Below are 15189 nucleotides of genomic sequence, written 5' to 3'. Positions count from 1 at the left end.
GGGGCGGGCGCGTCGCCGCCGCCGCCGTGAGAGGTGCCTCCGCTCGGGCGGCTCCTGGCGGCGGCGGCGCTGCGAGCCCCTCTCGGCCGGCGGGGACGGCGGCGGCGGGGCCCGATGGCGAGACCGGGTGCTGCGTGCCAGCCGCCCGCCCGCCGGGTGATGGTGGCCGCTCGGGCGCTGCTCTTCTGGGCGCTGGTGTACAGCTACTGCGGAGTGTGCGCCTGCATCGCCGGGCTGCGGCTGCTATGGAGCATCGGCCGGCGGCCGGGAGAGACCTTCCGCTGGGTGATGCGGGAGAACCCCCCCGCCTGTCTCAACGACCCCTCCCTGGGCACCCACTGCTACGTCCGGATCAAGGTGAAGGCTGGGGTCGGGGGGAGCGGGCCTCGCCGTGCGCACCCGTGCTCCCGTGCACGCGTCTCGGCTGCGTGCGCGCCCGCCCGCCGGTGCATGCCTGCACACGGGCACCCGTGCATGCTCCCCTCCGCCGGTTCCCCTACGGGCTCGCCCCGCCGTACGCGCGCACCCGGAGCCGTTGCCCCGGGGTGGCCGCGGGAGGAGCCCGGACCGGGCAGCGCTGCCCGTGGGGTGCGGCCCCGCGGCCTCGCGGCGGAGCTGCAGGAGGAGCGCGGAGTGAAGCGCTCAGCCCCGTCCCTGAGGCTGCGCGGTTAGAGCCCGCAGGGTTGTTAGGGACTGGATCTCTGCCGGCGATCTGCTCCTCCGGCAACTGCCCGGAAAGAAGTTGTTTTAGCACGTTTTTTTTCCGCAGCTGTAGATGAGCGCTGCAATTTTCATAGCGTTATTTTTAGTGGAACGAGTACTGAGAGCATTGTTCCGAGGGGACTGTGCAGATTTATTTTTCTTTTGCCATACAGCTCTAAGGTAAATGATTCAGCCTCCAGTCCCTCACAATTTGCCTTCTTGCTTTTCCCCAACATCACCAGGAGGCACGCACACACACTGCTGCTCTCACACGCTGTGCTTGTCTCTCCCATAGCGCTAAGCAGTAATGCCGGGGTTGCTGGGAAGCGAGGGGATGGTGGTAATAACGGAGCCTTTGGGGCAAAGCAGACTGCTTGCCAGGATGACGGGCTGCCATTCGGTTCAGGCAACGTGGAAAACTCTGGCCGCGGGGTAACAGCGGGCTCGTTGTGGTCCCTCCCAGACACATATCCTAGAGATCTGTGCAGGTTTCAGCAAGAGAAAGATAAAAGTGTGTTGCAGAGAAGATGGCAACATCCTATGCCATGTTGTTGCAGTAACAGAAAAGAGGAGACTGAAAGGAGCAGATGAACAGGTGGAGGATGGGCTTAGTTCGGGGTATGTGACATTCAAATTGCTGCTGTACAAGTGATGATTGAATTTGGATGAGTAAAAGCAATGTCCTTAAAAGCAATAAATTGATTAAATAAAAGCACTGAGGGTGAATCCCTAAAGGACACAAAGAGAAAGAAGCAGGATGGAGGAGGGCCAGATGTGTGAATTCAGAGGAGAATCTCCGGAATAAAACCAAGAAAATTCTGTTGTGTTAAAGGGATTAAAGGCAGGGATGCCATGGTCGAGATGATGTAACATCCCTAAAATTTACTGAGAAGAGATCAGTAAGTACTTAGAAACAGAGATATTTCAACTTCACTGGCCTCCCAGAAGAGAAGTAACAGTGTAATTCTTGGTAGAATTGAGCAAAAAATCCCTACTGTATCTATAGTGAGTACAAAAATAAGAAAACAGATGTGCCCTTTTCAGAGCCCTCTCAAACACCAAGACATACGTTAATGGCTTTGTAGCTGGTTTGTGACTTCGCTGTACAAAAGTATTTCAGACAGTTTGAAGCACTGTGGGCAAGAAAAGCTTTCTGCACAGTTCTGACCCTTGAGGGCTCAATCGACAGCAAAGGCAGGAGTTTTATCTTCCCTTTTTAAAACAGCAGAGACAGATCAGGCTCTGACATTTGTTCAGGAGCAGTATGACCTTTCTTCCTGCAGGATCCTTCAAATAACTCCTAAATAGCATGTTGTATTTTATGAGCTAAGTGCTTCCCAACTTCTGTATCCACATCTGTGTAAGAATTCAGTAAACCTGGTAGGTCACCATTTCAGTTTTAAATTCTGACAGATTTGACTCTGAGTTAGTGTAAGCTTGCACGCATCCATTCATTTCAATGGCATTTCAGTATTAAGCCTCTGGACAGCTATCACTAACTTGTCTGCTGGTGATAAGACTTATTTGATTAAAAGATGCATCAGAAATAGTGACTACAGACAGCGTAGAAAGAAGATGATTACATAAAGGCTTTCTACTCCAAAGGTAGTCCGAAGCCTTGAGCAGAAAAAAAGCAAGCAGAAAGAACTTCCTTTGTAGTTAGTTACATTTGACTGCTTTGTTTTTTTCTAACAAGGCATGCAGTACTTTATTGTGCAAGATTGTAACTTCATGCTTTTAAATAGTTGCACAACCTTAGAAACTAAGTGAAAGATGAAAAGTGCATTAAAAGTACATTATGTCTGAAAGTCTTTCCATCAATCCCATGCTATGTCTGTGAGAAAGCAAGGGCCTGGCTTTTATAGTGATCTTCATCCACCTCTTCATCCTCATGCCAGGGGCTGATCTCTCAGAACCCTGAGCGTGCTCCTGGCTGAACCACCACATGCTGGCAAAGCTGGGCATGTGTCGCAGCTGGCTGTACAGGAAGGGGCTGTGGGATGCTCAGGATTGTCAGGGTGTAGCAGTACCTGATTTCAGCATTACAGAAGACTTCAGCTTTGAGAACTGACAGTTTGATGTGTTTTTAGGGTACCTTAGAATGTTGTTTAAAACTGTAGTTATTCTTGAATGCCAGTATAGCAGTTATAACGCAGCAGTAAGAGCATCAAACTTCTTTTTCTCTCCTTCCAGGATTCTGGGTTAAGATTCCACTATGTGGCTGCTGGAGAAAGGGGTAAACCACTCATGTTGCTGCTTCATGGCTTTCCAGAATTCTGGTAAAAACTCCCTACATGCTTTTCTTGCATAAATGAGGCTGCTTAAGATAACTGACGTTGATAATCAAAGCTTAAGTAATCTGAGTGAACTGTTCTATAACTCCATGCATGTTAACAGTGTTAAGATCTAGTCAGGAACAAACCGTTGATACTTCTAACTGCAGCAAACATAAAACATTCCTACAGGCTGACTCAACCCAGCTGTCTTTTCTGCAGTGTCATTCTATTCTTTCCCAAGTATATATTCTTTTCTTCAAACTTTGGGGAGAAACTGCTTGTTTTTAATGAATTTCCCTTTTGGAAAATGCACAGCATTTGTACTAACAAAGCTAAGCTTCAGAACTACAGCAGGAGGTGCTGAAATGAGGATCCAATCTATGTTAAGAGCAGTATGGATAGCATTGTTAAAAATATTATGCATCAGTTTTAACCAGGGAAGAGAGAGAACTACAAGTTCTATAGGCTGCTTTGCAGCCTAATTTCAGAATGCTATTCAGAGGGGAAAGGTTCTATTATTAGTTCATCATAAGATGAATGACGAATCCAAACCAAGCCTGTACATCAGTTAATAACAATGAAAAGCAGTCATGTGTCTGATGTTTGAACCAAATCACTTCAGCTGTAACACCCCAGTTTAACTAGGAGGCGTGGCTTGCAGAACCTCCACATAAAAAACGGTAAGTGAATAGAGAAAGTGGTGATGCCAGTAATTCAGCAAGTTCAATGATCCTTTTCCTTTCCAAATTCAGATATGGAACTGTAATCTTTCAAGCCACAGTGAAGTCATACCATGATAAATTGACCCAGGTCAATGAGAGGCCAGTTCTCTTCCCTTAGCAATTTCCTGTAGATATGAAAGGCATCGAGGATGATGGTAAAGAGACACATTTATTATTTAAAGACAAATTTTCAAATAAATGTATTGTCCGAATTCTAAATTGCTAATTACAAGTCCAAAAGATGTACACATCAATTAGAAAGTCAGTTACATTGGGGGGATGCATACTAAGTGCAAGTATTACACATCTTGCAGAATGGGTATTTATTTAATGTGCATTCCAACACAGTAAGACAGCTGAGAATACAGCTAATATCCACCACAGTGGAAATAATACACAAAAATTAGCATTTTATGTGTATATTCTACTGAAATTCAGTACGTATCAAAATTCAGACAGCTGCTTTTAAAATTTATAATGGCGAGCCATGCTTTAGGTGACAGTTTATATATTATCTGACCATTCACAAATGGAATGGAATAATGATTTTAAAACTTCAGTGTAGGTCACTGGGACCACCAATAGCACAATTTGCTAATTTTAGAAAGAAGAATAGATGCTAACAGTTTACAAAGCAGTCACACTACAAATACTGATGCTGGTTTGTTGATTCAATCAGTGCAGAATTTTAATGCAAGGACAGAAAATGTTCTCAGAGCATGCAATGCAATAATCACAATTTAAGAGACAATAAAATTCGCATCAACTCTGCACTCTTTGACTAGAAAAAAATTAATGGATACAACTCCCATTTACAATTTTTAATTGCAGCAAATCCTTGGCTTTCCTGTATCTCAAGGTTATAAGTAGGACAGCTATAACCAGAGAACACTGACCTTACCAAGTGACTCAGAATGTCTGAAGATGAAAGATCACTTAAGAATATAATGCACCAGAGCCATTATGAGCTTTAGATGCATAAGAACTTGAAAATCAATATCAATTTTGTGGAAAGACAAAATATTTGAAAGTGAGCGTGATGTGCTGAGACAGCTGGGTACCTGCAGGGATGTGTGTAAGCTGCTGAATTTTGTACAAGCTGCCTTTCAGAAGTAGCATGAATAGGAAGTCACAAAATAATTTCAGCTATTTATCCTTATGATAATGAAGGTATTCACCAGCATTTCAATTCCAGCTCGCAAAGCAACTGTCTAATGGTTATATTTCATACATGGTAAAAAGGTTTCTTTGGATATGAAAAACATTCAGTCATACATTTGGTGACGGATGGGCTGCTGTGGATAGCAGTTAGACATGCTCTGAAACAAACACAGTCTATTTATTTATTTCTGGCCCTTGTTTCTTCTTACTGAAATATACATGATAGCTGCAGTTACCATGGCAAATTCAGCTTCCAAATCATTGCATAATGCATTTAAAACTTTAATTCCTTGAGATCTGTGATAAATTTTGCATTTGCATCATACAGCACTGAAATGAAAAGGTTCTGGCTGTTCTGTTTACATGAATATGAATTTCTACAATTAAGAGGTATTACTGTAATATTACTTGTGGTATATTCAGAATGCCTAGTAAGGCTGGAGGCAAAGCTAAAAGTGGAATACCCAATGGACTGATATAGACAGTTTGAATTCAGGTAGAATTCTGTGCCTCTCTCATGATATCTGATGATTCTAATGCTTTGTATCGTCTACTTGATGGAGACTGTTGAAACAAGAGCTGAAGAAAAAGCTAGATCTTAGCAAAAGGGGATGCAGTTAGTGTTATTTATGTCTAGAAGGATGGCGTTTTTCACTTTATCTTTCTATTACAATCCAAGGCCAAGTCTTCTTGGTGCCGGCTATTTTGAAATTTAATTGGTGACAACAACAGTTGAAGGCAGGTAGTTCTTTCAGGATCATCTTCACTGTTTTCCTGCTATTTTTGCATTACAATCATACTCATCCAGTCACTACATACTATTGCAGAATGAGGAATAATTCGAGACTTTGCCTTCTTCATTTTGCATATCTTTTAAAGTATGTGATGTTCCCACTCTTTCCCACAGAAATGCAAGCAATCCAATGCTTGTGGAGTTACCAACACACTGAGAGACTGTTCTGGAACAATTCTAGCAGTATTGTGACAAAGATGAAAGTGTGCACAATATAAATCATATTAAATTCACCACATTCTTTTGTTATTCATTGTATTTCTTTGGTTAATTTAGCATATGAATTGCCTGACATTCCTTTTCTGAAAAGGAAAAAAAAAAAATCTTTCCCTTGAGGCGTATTTCCCTAGTCCGTCAAAATTTGCATATGAACAAGTCAGGGAGAAGAGAAGGCTTTTCAGACCTTACTTTTTCGATGATGGAATGGTTACAAGGATGAGACAGAACACTCCTACGTGTGCTCTGTTTTATGCCGGCTTCCTTTGCAGCAAAGGGACCAACGCCAGACTCCAGAAACTGTTAAAATATCCAGGCTCTGGCCGTGCCCCCTCTTTGGCAGCTGCATTTCCTTACTGGAGAATTCAAAAAGGGAGCACAAAATCGCCATAGCCACAAGGGATAAGCAACACACCATACAAAGAGAAAAGAATCTAATTGCAAACAAAGCCTTGATAATTTAACCTCAACTATTTGGGAACTAAACCACTGACTGCATTTTAGTATCATACTGCTTGACCTTATAACTCCAACTTTTTTTTCCCTCTGTTAGGTATTCTTGGCGCCATCAATTGCGGGAATTTAAAAGTGAATATCGAGTGGTGGCCCTGGATTTGAGAGGTTATGGAGAAACAGATGCTCCTTCTCACAAAGAAAACTACAAATTAGATTTCCTGATAACAGATATAAAAGATATTTTGGAATCTCTAGGTACGTTAGTAGAAGACAAACTACTCAGCTCATGGGGAAAAAAAAGCCACAAGTGTAGAAATACTTGTCACTGATTTCAAAACAACTGCTTCTCTTTTAGATATACATGTTCTAGATATGTAGAGATATAAAGCTAAGGATACTCCTAACATATGGACTGTTACAATACTAATGGAAAAGGTTTGTTTTCCAGTCATGACATGTACGTCAGTAAAAACAACATGTAAAGATGATTTTCCATCATGAATTCCAAAAACACTTCTCTCTGTGCTGTGAAATGCAGTAGAACAAACCCATGACATTTCCCCTAACTAAAAAACCCTTCACTTACTCCTAGCAGTTGTACTCAATAAATACTGTTATGGATTAGTCTAATAGCACCTGCAGACAAGAGAATTTCTATCAGGTGAAATTATTCTAGCACAAACAAGATAGAATAAATATTGTGGACTTTGTAATGAAGATGACAGTATATCCAATGCATTAAGAAAAAAATCCCAAAATACTACTCCCGCACATTAGTCATTTCTCAAGAGCTGAATCACTCTATCTTACACAACAGTGACAGGAGCAGAAGGAAGAGAAAAAGACACACTGCTCTCTGTGGCGAATACTCAGTGTAGTAAATCTTGAACTGAAGCATTTGGGCAAATTTTTCCCCTTCAGTTCAGAAGGAAGTGCAGCTGATCTGACAATAGAAAACAACACCTAGTGAGGGGTATTTCCTCTCTGTACAAATAGTAAGACAAAACATCTGCATCCAGATTAGTCAGAATTCAAAACAATTGGGCTTTTATACATTTTATTTGTAGCATATATGCTTAGTATTATAACCCTTAGTGAGAACTATAATAATATCTGACACTGTAGTATGTATTTGAGGAATAGTTAAGCTTCCAAAAACAGACATTATTTCCCTGCCACACCTTTTATTGCTGCAAAATGCCCATTTCCATCAATGGAAGAGTAATTGGGTGAATGCTAAGAATGCTGAAAAACTGACATCAAAACAGCATATGGAGAAGTGCCTCTTCTATACTCCTAAATATTTAAATGCGCATATCCACCTCTACATGTGTATAATATGTGTATTACCTATATGGATATTAAGCATAATCTAGCACAATGATGATGTATAGTGCTTAGCTAACCTCCTGTATTCAAAGCAATCCATAAAGATCAATTTTGCTCAGGAGGGACTCATGACATTTCCCAGCCTTTCAGTCTGCAGTTTCAAACTCCAAACTCCCTAAACACAACATATGCACATACATTATAATGACTGTAATTTGAATCATTTATTTGACTTTGCAGTAGCTGATATGTGAACACAGTGGCATTTTAATACCACATCACTTCAATTTGACATTGATGTTAAAGTGTAACTGAAGTCAAATAATTTTAAGTATGTATTATATTTTTAGCTGTAATAAGACCTTTTTTTCTGGCCATTAGTAATGGAAGCAGTGCAGTATTAACTAGTTAAATTAACATACTGGATCATCTATTCTATCCAGCAGTTACTGTATGTGATGATTTCTATGGAATTTCTCTGAAATAAAATACAGATTTGTGTTTATGTGGTAGGATACAACAAGTGTGTGTTGATTGGCCATGACTGGGGAGGAATGATCGCTTGGTTAGTGGCTATATGTTACCCTGAAATGGTGACTAAACTGATCGTGGTTAATTTCCCTCATCCTTCAGTGTTTACAGGTGAGTTTTATAGTAGTTATGTTGTTCTATATGTTAATCGAGATTATTTGCATTAAGATTGTGTTTGCTCTGAGTGATTAAAGAAGAATCAGGTATTTGTTCCTTTAGATGTTGTTACCTCTCACAGTTTGGAATGTGCTTTATGGAGCAGTAAGGTATCCAGCATTATACTTTGGGAAATAATTTATTATAGGAAGTGGGACCGTTTGCAAGCAAATTTACTGAGTTCTCTTCTTAATCCTTGAAGTCTGACAAATATAATTTTCATAAGCATGAACCTGGCAGGATAGAATTCCCTGAACATGGCTATGGGATTCCTAGGTTAAGGTTTCACTGCACTATAAAAACTGCATAAAAGAACGTGGGAATCAGACTTGTTGAATGTAATCCTGATTTAGGTGACAAGTGAAGCTTTATCTTGTGCAATATTCACTGGAACAAGACAACCTTTCCAGTCTACTTACCAGAAGCTCAGGAATGTGCTGGCAGTTAGCTAGAAAAGGGACTTAGGTGCACTAGCAGAATTTGCTGTGTGATAGGCTTTGAGTTTGCCTGCTACCCTCAAATACAAAATATTTCATAGGGATTGGATCTGCATCCAGTAATTACAATGACAGTAGTACCTCACTCATTTTAGTTTCTCAAATTGCTGACTTTATGCTATTTCCATTTTTAAAGTCACCCCATTTCCCCAGAAATAGTTGAGAAAAATTCAGCAAAGCTTTATTTTTCATCTCTGTTGAATATAAATCTGACCTTATGACATCATGGAATCAGAACTCTTCACACATATTGTTCTCACAATGTACTTGGCCACCTTTCCAAGGTATTAAAGAACATTTTGCCAGGTAGTTAAGCTTCACTTACCCAAGGAAATGTCTGTTCTTCTCCAATGGAGCAAGCAAGAGCTGCTGCAGTTCTTAGATTGAGGACAGGAGCCAGGCTGTAGAGGAAAAACATGCATATTACTATTTCTTAATATTTGTTTGCATATTTTTAAAGAACAAAATATGTTATGCAGCTTGATAAAGTCTCTATGGATCAAATTTCTCCAACTGTAAATAAAATGAAAACAGAGAGCTTATACACTGAGCATTCTGCTTGTCACAATCCTTACTATCAAAGTCTTATCTTTAAAATATTTTTATTTGCACAATTAACGCCATAACAGCAGTTAAAACACTCCCAGGCACTCCTAAGGGATTTATGTATTTATGCATTTGAAATTCCTTGATCTTTGATGCTGTACCTTCCATGTCACTGCTTTGGGCACACCCTAATCACTTAGTTACTTAATGCATGCCATTCCTTGTTGCTAACTGATAGCAATTATGACACCAGATTTTTAAGAGTTCCATCTTAGGTTTGACTTACCACTCACAGTGTAAGTCAATATCTACAGATTTCTCTATATCTCATCTTGGATGAGAGAATTACTTACAGACAAAAATAACATTTGTATTTATGCCTCTTACTCTACACCTGAAAAAATGCTTTGGACTAGCTGCGCAGATTGAGCTCTTAAATGAAAACTTTTCATGTGATTAAGCTCTTGAATGTCCCTGCTCTCACCTAATCTTTGGAAGGCTTCTGTTTTGCTGCCTGTTTCTACTAACACATATAAAAGAAGTAGCAAATCTTAATGGCCACGTCATGCACTTACGGCTAAAAAAATTAATCATCTCTTGTCACATAATGCAGTATTTTTAAAACATTCCTTTAAGTTTAAAAAATAGTGATATTAACAGTAATTTTGTTTAAGTCATCAGTTTTCATTTTTAATTCATGGGCATTTTTGTTTCAGAATACATTCTACGACATCCATCACAATTGATTAAATCTGGTTACTACTTCTTTTTCCAAATGCCATGGTTTCCTGAATTCATGTTTACAGTAAATGATTTCAAGGTGAGCAAAATGAGTGCTCTTGTTTGTATATTTAACTGTGAGCAATGGAAGAATTACCACATACATTGATCCCTTCCTGTGTAGTGATAATTACTGGGGGGGAAAAAAACAAAAAGATCTTTCTGATTTTTCTGCAGTTTTATATATTAATGCAAAGTAGAATAAAAGCACAAAGCATCTGTGCTTGGTTTGGGATATCTGGCAGGCATTTGGGCACATACATACTGTTAACCTCCAGCACTACAGTGCGTTACTCCACCTTGGAAGTTAGCTGGTCACATGCTGCACTCTACCATGGACACATTTGGTACCAGGGGAGCTGTTGACTTAGCTGCTCCTGAGAGCAGTGGGACATCCCCTCATCATGCACTGCCTGCTGCAGGGTGGGAAGCCTAGCAGTTTGAATATTGCATCCTTTCAGGTGGTTAATTCTGCCTGAGAAACCAGCAAGGCCAACATCTTATATAATGTTAAACAAGACTAACGTATTGAAAGAGAAAAAGCAGCATACATCGACCCACACATATGCAGCCCAGCACAGCATTCTCAGTGCTGCAGGCATACAGGACAGCAAGGTGCCACCTCCTTCTGCCTCCCACCTCTCAACTGCTGGGCTCTATTCCAAGGAAAAAAGTATGTGCCCACAGCCTGCCACTGCCTGTCATGACAGGCAAAGGTAACTGAGTACCTTGGCAATAGTGCTACCTGTGTGTACCCTATTCAGGATTTAGCTATGTATAAGTAGGTTTTAGAAAGATGTGTCTTGTTGAAGGAAAGAAACAGCATTTTGTAGATGTGTGATGGCTTTTTTACTCTTCCTTCCGTAGGTTCTGAAAAGTTTATTTACCAGCCAGACCACTGGAATTGGAAGGAAAGGGTGTAGATTAACAGCAGAGGATATTGAAGCATATCTCTATGTCTTTTCACAACCTGGAGCATTAACTGGACCTATCAACCATTACAGAAATATTTTCAGGTCAGTATAACATTCTGAAACAAGGTAAAATGTTCTAGAGCCCTCTAGAGGCCAAAAACGTTATTATATCTTCTGCCGCTAAGGTAGAAGGGAAAAAATACGTACGTATTTCTAAAGTCTCAACCGTTAACAAAAACATTTGGCATCATGCAGCAAAATACATTGGAATAGGTGTCCACACAAAACAAATTAACAACCAGAGTTTTCTCAAGCAGCTAGACTTGGCCTTAGAGGCTCATACTCTCTGCTTATCTACCAAAAACTTAACAGGGCCAAAATGTGTTTAAATGTGGTCATTCTCTACTCAGGACTTGTGGCTCCGGGCTGCAGGGATATATCAAGAGGTATGAACTCTTCAATCCCCTAATGTCTGTTTCCAGCAGTGTCAAATTTTCTTCTCTGAACTCAGCAGAGTTTTTGAAGCAGATTAACTTTCAACTTTCCTTGTTCCAAACCTAGTGCCCCCCTTCCTGCTCCTCTTGTGCCTTCCTCATTGTCACTGTCAGGAAAGCAGTCAGGAGGGCAATGCTGGGAGGAAAACAGGTGTTCAAGCTAGGTGCTGTCTGCACAGGCTGAGACAAAACAGCGTAGAGAGATAGCACGTTATCTTATAAGCTAACACCAAGCACAGACACCAACGGTGAATAAGAGAAGTGGCTGTGCTTGTAGGAGTGCCCCTGTTTGCAGTAACACTACGTGGCTGATAACACCAGCTGGGACATCCAAGGACAACAGGAGCTGTGTGGCATCACAGCAGTTCCCTGGTGCTAGAACGGCACAGCCTCAACCCGCAGGGTATGGCTAATGAGCAGCTGGAGAGGCAGGAGAGCCCTGAGCCTTGCTCATTAGGTTTGCCAAAGCACCTCGCATCAGTGAGTGCACATTAAGCAGCTGTGGCAGCAGCAGTGAAGAGACTGTAGCAGCTGCATTGCTTTGGGATTTGCATGAGTAGAAGAGTCATGTGTTTAAACTACCAGTTCAGGCCTTTCTCAGGTTCAAGGAAAAGAGAATTATTAATCAGGAAGTATCGTCACTGAACTATTAATTCCACAGTATGAATGTTCTTGTGCACTGCCCAGTTTACTTTTCTAATGAAAATACTCCTGTGATGAATTCAGAGAATAATATTCTAGGTGGTATCAGCCACAACACAGCAGGATTTCCATTGGAAAAAACAATTGAGGTCTTTGGCTCTTCCTGTTCTTGCCACCAATTCTAATGGTCACACATCAGGTGATAGTCAATCATTAGCTATTATAACTGGACTGAATTTTTTTTTGTCCTCTCATACAAGCTGCACTTTGGTTCTACTGACTTGGATTTTCCATGATTCCCAGTGGGCTGACACTGGTCTCTTGCATGTGAGAGGCTTCTGTCTCATTGCTGTCCCCCTGGAGCTCTGGTTCTTAATTTTTCTGGAAGGTTATTTCCAAAGAGATGATTGAAATGAGCTTCCTCCCATCCACTCTGAACACTTCTATAAACAGAACAGCAGTCACCCTGTTACCTTGGATAGAGTTTTCCCAAGCAAGACAAAGAATCTTGCAAGGTCCTTAGAGATGAATCTAAACACACTGAACTGGATCACCAATTTTTTAAGATGCTACTATGAAAAATCTCTGGTTCTGAGGGTTGGGCCACTTTGTTGGGAACAATGAAATCTAAATCCACAGCCACAAAAAGTCATTTTAAGAATTTTCTTAGTTCATCAGTCAAAATGCATACAGTAACAATAATGAAAAGATGGCAGTAAATATCCAAAAGGTTATTTACAGGAAAAACTCACCCATATGGAAGCCTTCAGTCTGCTGGGAAACACTGAGGCAATCTCCACCAAGGAGCAATCTCCACCAAGGAGCAATCTCCAAGAGATGCTGCCTTAGTGGTGGTCAGCCCTTAAATGAGGTCAAGCTCCACTCCTTCCTGGAGCACAGCTAAATTGCTCCCACAGCTGACCCAACACTTGTCTCAGCTGATTAATCAGAGGGTCAGGCTGTGATTACCAGTTTCCCATACAAAATGAAATTCTTATTTAACCTAGTCTTTTATTACTAATTCTTGGAATCTTATAAGTAGAAAGAAGGAATGTCTCCAAAGTCTCCATTTTTGTCTAACAGTAGTTACAATAACTTTATGGATGCCTTGAACACTATATTCCAAACATGATTCAAAGCATTGCATTTCACTGAAATCTACATACAGTACACAATACAGGTTGAGAAATCTGCAATAGCATTCATTAACCCAGGGAGATCCACGGACCACCAGAACTCTGGTCATGTTGTTCTACATTCAATTTTATGGAGACTATAGAACTCCTGAGCTTCATAAAGAACTCCTGCTTCATAAAGAAACATCATTCATGCTCCAAAAATAAGACTTCTGTTGCAACCAGCTGCTGATTACAGACATGTAACTTCACAATCCTTAATGCTTAGAGCACTTTGAGTCACACGAGGGCTCTCTTCATATTGTAAAAGATACCCCGGAACATGAAAAGCTTGCAATAAGGTTGTCTGTGTTGATTTCAAAACTGAAGTGGAATGATGAAGTAAATTGGTGATTTTTATAAAGCAAGACTAATGTATGTCTACTTTTTTTTTAAAGCTGCCTACCTCTGCAGCACCATGAAGTCATCATGCCAACCCTGCTCTTATGGGGAGAGAGAGATGCATTTATGGAAGTTGAGATGGCAGAAATTACAAGGATTTATGTTAAAAATCATTTCAGATTAACTATTTTGTCCGAAGCGAGTCATTGGCTCCAGCAGGATCAACCTGACATAGTGAACAAGTTGATATGGACCTTTCTAAAGGAAGACACAACCAGAAAGAGAGAATGATTGTACATGTTCTAAGGAGTCGACGAAAAAGCTCTTCAGATTTAAAAAGTAATTGTTATCAGGGCCATTCTTCCAGCCTGCCTTCTATTTTGAGCTCTGTTAGAGAAAAGTGTTTTTGATGTACTGTACATTTGGACACCAATGTTTCTGCTAAAAGGTGAAGTGAGTATGAGAATACCAACATTGATTTTACCTGTACACTTGTATTTTGCACATAAAAACACCTGCCTTAAGATACGTGTATTTGTATAGAAGGAAAATCGTGGAAAATTGCTTGGTTTTGTTTTCTCCCTTGCTTTACAGTCTCTGTGTGTGGTGCCTTTACAACTTTATAATGAAATAATGGAGTGGTGCCATACAGAAGGAAGTCACAAGTTTTCATTCTCAATTTGCCTGATTTTTTTAAATGTATTTTACCATGGAAGTTACTAACTCTTTTTATTATGTATATTTTAGCATACTGGATGACTGAAAAAAAAACAAAACTGGGGCACATTTCTAGTCTTCAAGTGAATAATGATACATATCTTGTTGTATTGTTGAATGCAGCTGCTTTGTGCAATGTGTTTTTCTTGAGTAAAAATTGGGAACCTGTACGCTCAATGTCTGAACAAGAAGAATGGGAAATTAAGATCTAACATGTATCAAAACCACCTCTGTCTAATAAAATGCAACTTACATTACTCCCTTTACCTGGCTTCCTACGGAGAGGTTTCTTACTGATGCTCAGAAGTAGGTTTGAATAGCTGAAGTGTCTGTGCCCTTCCTCACATGATATTTATTGGAAACAGTATGTTGGCATCTACTGTTCTCATCTCCAAGAACTGCTGCCAAGCTTTTTGCCGGTGTTTCAGACACTGTTCCCATAGGGAACACCTATGAATGGTACCTGGCATTCAAGTATAATGTTTCCCACAAACGTTTTCAATATTTACATACATCAGTGGTTACACGGCTCCTGAACCGAGCTGTAAAGCTGGATTCCTGTCTCAAAGGATGCTGCAGGGCTGCTCGTGGGCTCCGCCAGGTGGCAGGGAACGGCCGTGACGTCGCTCCGGGCTCAGCGCTCCGTTGGGGGTGGGCTCAAACCGTACGGCCGCGCCCCCCGCCCCGCCCCGCCCGCCGCCCTGCGGGAGGATGCTCGGGGACCGCGGGGAAGGGCGGAG

General features: G+C 41.0%; 1 protein-coding gene across 1 annotated transcript; it reads left to right on the top strand.

Annotated features, from left to right (window-relative positions):
* Positions 1-68: 68 nt before the first annotated feature.
* On the top strand, positions 69-14715 carry EPHX4 (epoxide hydrolase 4). Its single transcript, XM_015870416.2, has 7 exons — positions 69-357; positions 2896-2981; positions 6424-6581; positions 8169-8297; positions 10102-10205; positions 11033-11181; positions 13789-14715. The coding sequence occupies exons 1-7, from the start codon at positions 115-117 to the stop codon at positions 14021-14023; spliced, it is 1104 nt and encodes a 367-aa protein (XP_015725902.1). The 5' UTR covers positions 69-114; the 3' UTR covers positions 14024-14715.
* Positions 14716-15189: the final 474 nt, after the last annotated feature.

The sequence above is a fragment of the Coturnix japonica genome, chromosome 8 (genome assembly GCF_001577835.2).
Source record: "Coturnix japonica isolate 7356 chromosome 8, Coturnix japonica 2.1, whole genome shotgun sequence".
In the NCBI taxonomy this organism is placed as follows: domain Eukaryota; kingdom Metazoa; phylum Chordata; class Aves; order Galliformes; family Phasianidae; genus Coturnix; species Coturnix japonica.
The sequence above is the reverse complement of the archived record's forward strand: the minus strand, read 5'-3'. Positions and strand labels throughout refer to the sequence as shown.

Excerpts from the sequence above, each read along its gene's own strand:
- EPHX4 (XM_015870416.2), top strand. The coding sequence starts at position 115 with ATGGCGAGACCGGGTGCTGCGTGCCAGCCGCCCGCCCGCCGGGTGATG. Across the intron at positions 6,582-8,168 it reads AGATATTTTGGAATCTCTAG|GATACAACAAGTGTGTGTTG; the intron begins GTACGTTAGTAG and ends TTTATGTGGTAG. Across the intron at positions 11,182-13,788 it reads CATTACAGAAATATTTTCAG|CTGCCTACCTCTGCAGCACC; the intron begins GTCAGTATAACA and ends TTTTTTTTAAAG.